The sequence below is a fragment of the Galeopterus variegatus genome, unplaced genomic scaffold (genome assembly GCF_000696425.1).
Source record: "Galeopterus variegatus unplaced genomic scaffold, G_variegatus-3.0.2 Scaffold7539, whole genome shotgun sequence".
In the NCBI taxonomy this organism is placed as follows: domain Eukaryota; kingdom Metazoa; phylum Chordata; class Mammalia; order Dermoptera; family Cynocephalidae; genus Galeopterus; species Galeopterus variegatus.
The window spans coordinates 46,880-48,931 of record NW_007733650.1 but is presented as its reverse complement, the minus strand read 5'-3'; the positions used below and the strand labels follow the sequence as shown (position 1 = coordinate 48,931).

The following is a 2,052-nucleotide window of genomic DNA, read 5'->3' as shown; positions in this document are numbered from 1 at the left end:
TCTCCATTTTTACAGGTAACAAAACTAAGATTTAGAAAGGAGAAGAGACTTGCCTCATCCACATATGAAACTACACTTTTCACTCAAATATAGTTCTATTTCCACACAAGATGCTGTCACCAAGCCAAAAGTGCCCTTAACAAAAACTGTAATCCAGAGATACCAATGTTAAACAACCAGGAGATTCAAGATTATATTTTATCAGTCTAAATACTGCTCTAAAGAATGTCTCAAAGACATGTGTCAGTATTTGGAGAGATGTAAATCCACACATTGGTGTTTCTCCACTTTTAACAAAGAAACAAAAACAAATGAAAAAAAGCTAGAGGGAGATTATTTGTTGGCAACAAGATTCATAACAAAAGATCCATTATTGGTGGGTCTTTTCAACTCCTCCAAAAACCTCCATGCATTCTTACTTTGTAATCATGTAAAATGAAATCCAGAGCAAAAACATGGTATTAGATCTAGAACTGTACATACTGTTTTCTAAGCAGTACTATTAAAAGTAGACAGGTTCTTAAACATCTCACAAGAAAACTGATGACAAGATACTATCACCCTTTCTTCATAAGCATTTAAGTGTAACTTCTTCCAGCCGCACAATACTAATACTTTCTGGAAAATAATCTCCATTTCTTAAGTAATATCAACTAAATCTTGCTGCTTACCCAAAGAAAGTCCTTGTAAGCATAGTAATATAGCCAGTCATGGACCACCACATTCCAGGTCCTGTAATAGTTAGAGTAGGACGTGGAGTTCCACCAATCCTAACAGAAAAAGTTAAAGATATAAAACAACACACATACACACACAGACCCAAAGCAAAAACCCCTGAATATTCCCAAAGAACATACATACATAACATAGAACCCAGAGTGTACTGTGCTAAATTGTTAGTCCATACATTGATGTCAGAAAAATATTGAAAAGCATTCTGGTTATTAGTGTTCAATATGACACTAATTCCAATGCTATCTATGATTAAGTTCCTAGGTTCATTATGTCTCTTTGTCAAACTAGTTATGATGAAAGATTCAGAACATATCAATTAAATTTAATATTCATTTAAACAGCAAATCAATAAAACCCCCCTTACCTTGCTAGAACATAGTGAGAGCATTATAAGGTCCTAAAGACTAGATAGAGCACTAACACTAAAGAACTGGGTGGTAGGGCCGGCCTGGTGGCACACTGCTACAGTGCGCCGCTTGGGAGCGTGGAGGCGCTCCCGCCGAGGGTTCGGATCCCACATGTAGACCGGTTCCCGCTCACTGGCTGAGCAAGGGGCGGGCACAGCACCGAGGGTTGCGATACCGTTGCCGGTCCCGGTCCGGTATGGGCGCGACACTGAGGGTTGCGGTCCGTTGCCGGACACGAAAAAAGACAAAAAAAAAAAAAAGAACTGGGTGGTATCAGAAACAGGAAAATTTAAGTTACTCAAGGATGAGACAGTAGCTACTTCCAAGTCCTGGTGTCCTTTTATATATTTCTTGCACCCGGTTTTAAAATCAGACTAATTAAATCAGATATCTAAAATTGCAGCCCACACTTAGTGAAAGAAGTGGTAGACTTGGAGTGTTCCCAAAGCAACAAACAAAACTCAAGAGGGCTTTAGGTAGGCGCATAGAACACTATGAACCACTCTGCCTCGTCTAGAGAGCAATTCCAATTTTAAAAGTACAAGAATACTATTTTAAGCAGAATTAATACCTTTCAAAATAAAGGTGGGAAAAGTTATTTCCCTCGTGAACTGCTCAACAGTCTTACAAAGAATAATTTGTTGAGATCACTCCTACAAAACTAGATGGCCAATTTCAAATGAATAAAAACTCGGGAAAGTCTCTGGACAAATGCTTTCCTACCATAATAACCAATGTATCCTTACAGGATCCAGCAGAAACCATATGCTGTAGTAAGGGAGCAGATATTAGAGGTAGAAGAAAAGATGAGGCTATGCTAATTATATCTATATCAGAATTTCAGACTTAATTGGTAAAAATTGTAGAAAAGAAAATTTCACAACATGTGTCAAAAATCTGGTAACATTAG

At 37.9% G+C, this 2,052-nt stretch overlaps 1 protein-coding gene across 1 annotated transcript in view; it reads right to left on the bottom strand.

Moving 5' to 3' along the window:
- SOAT1 (sterol O-acyltransferase 1) overlaps nucleotides 1-2,052 on the bottom strand; it is a 39,455-nt gene that overhangs the window by 5,422 nt on the left and 31,981 nt on the right. Inside the window, exon 10 of the mRNA XM_008592054.1 lies at nucleotides 672-770. Within this exon, the coding sequence (XP_008590276.1) occupies nucleotides 672-770 (99 nt within the window). The remainder of the gene's footprint in view (nucleotides 1-671; nucleotides 771-2,052) is intronic.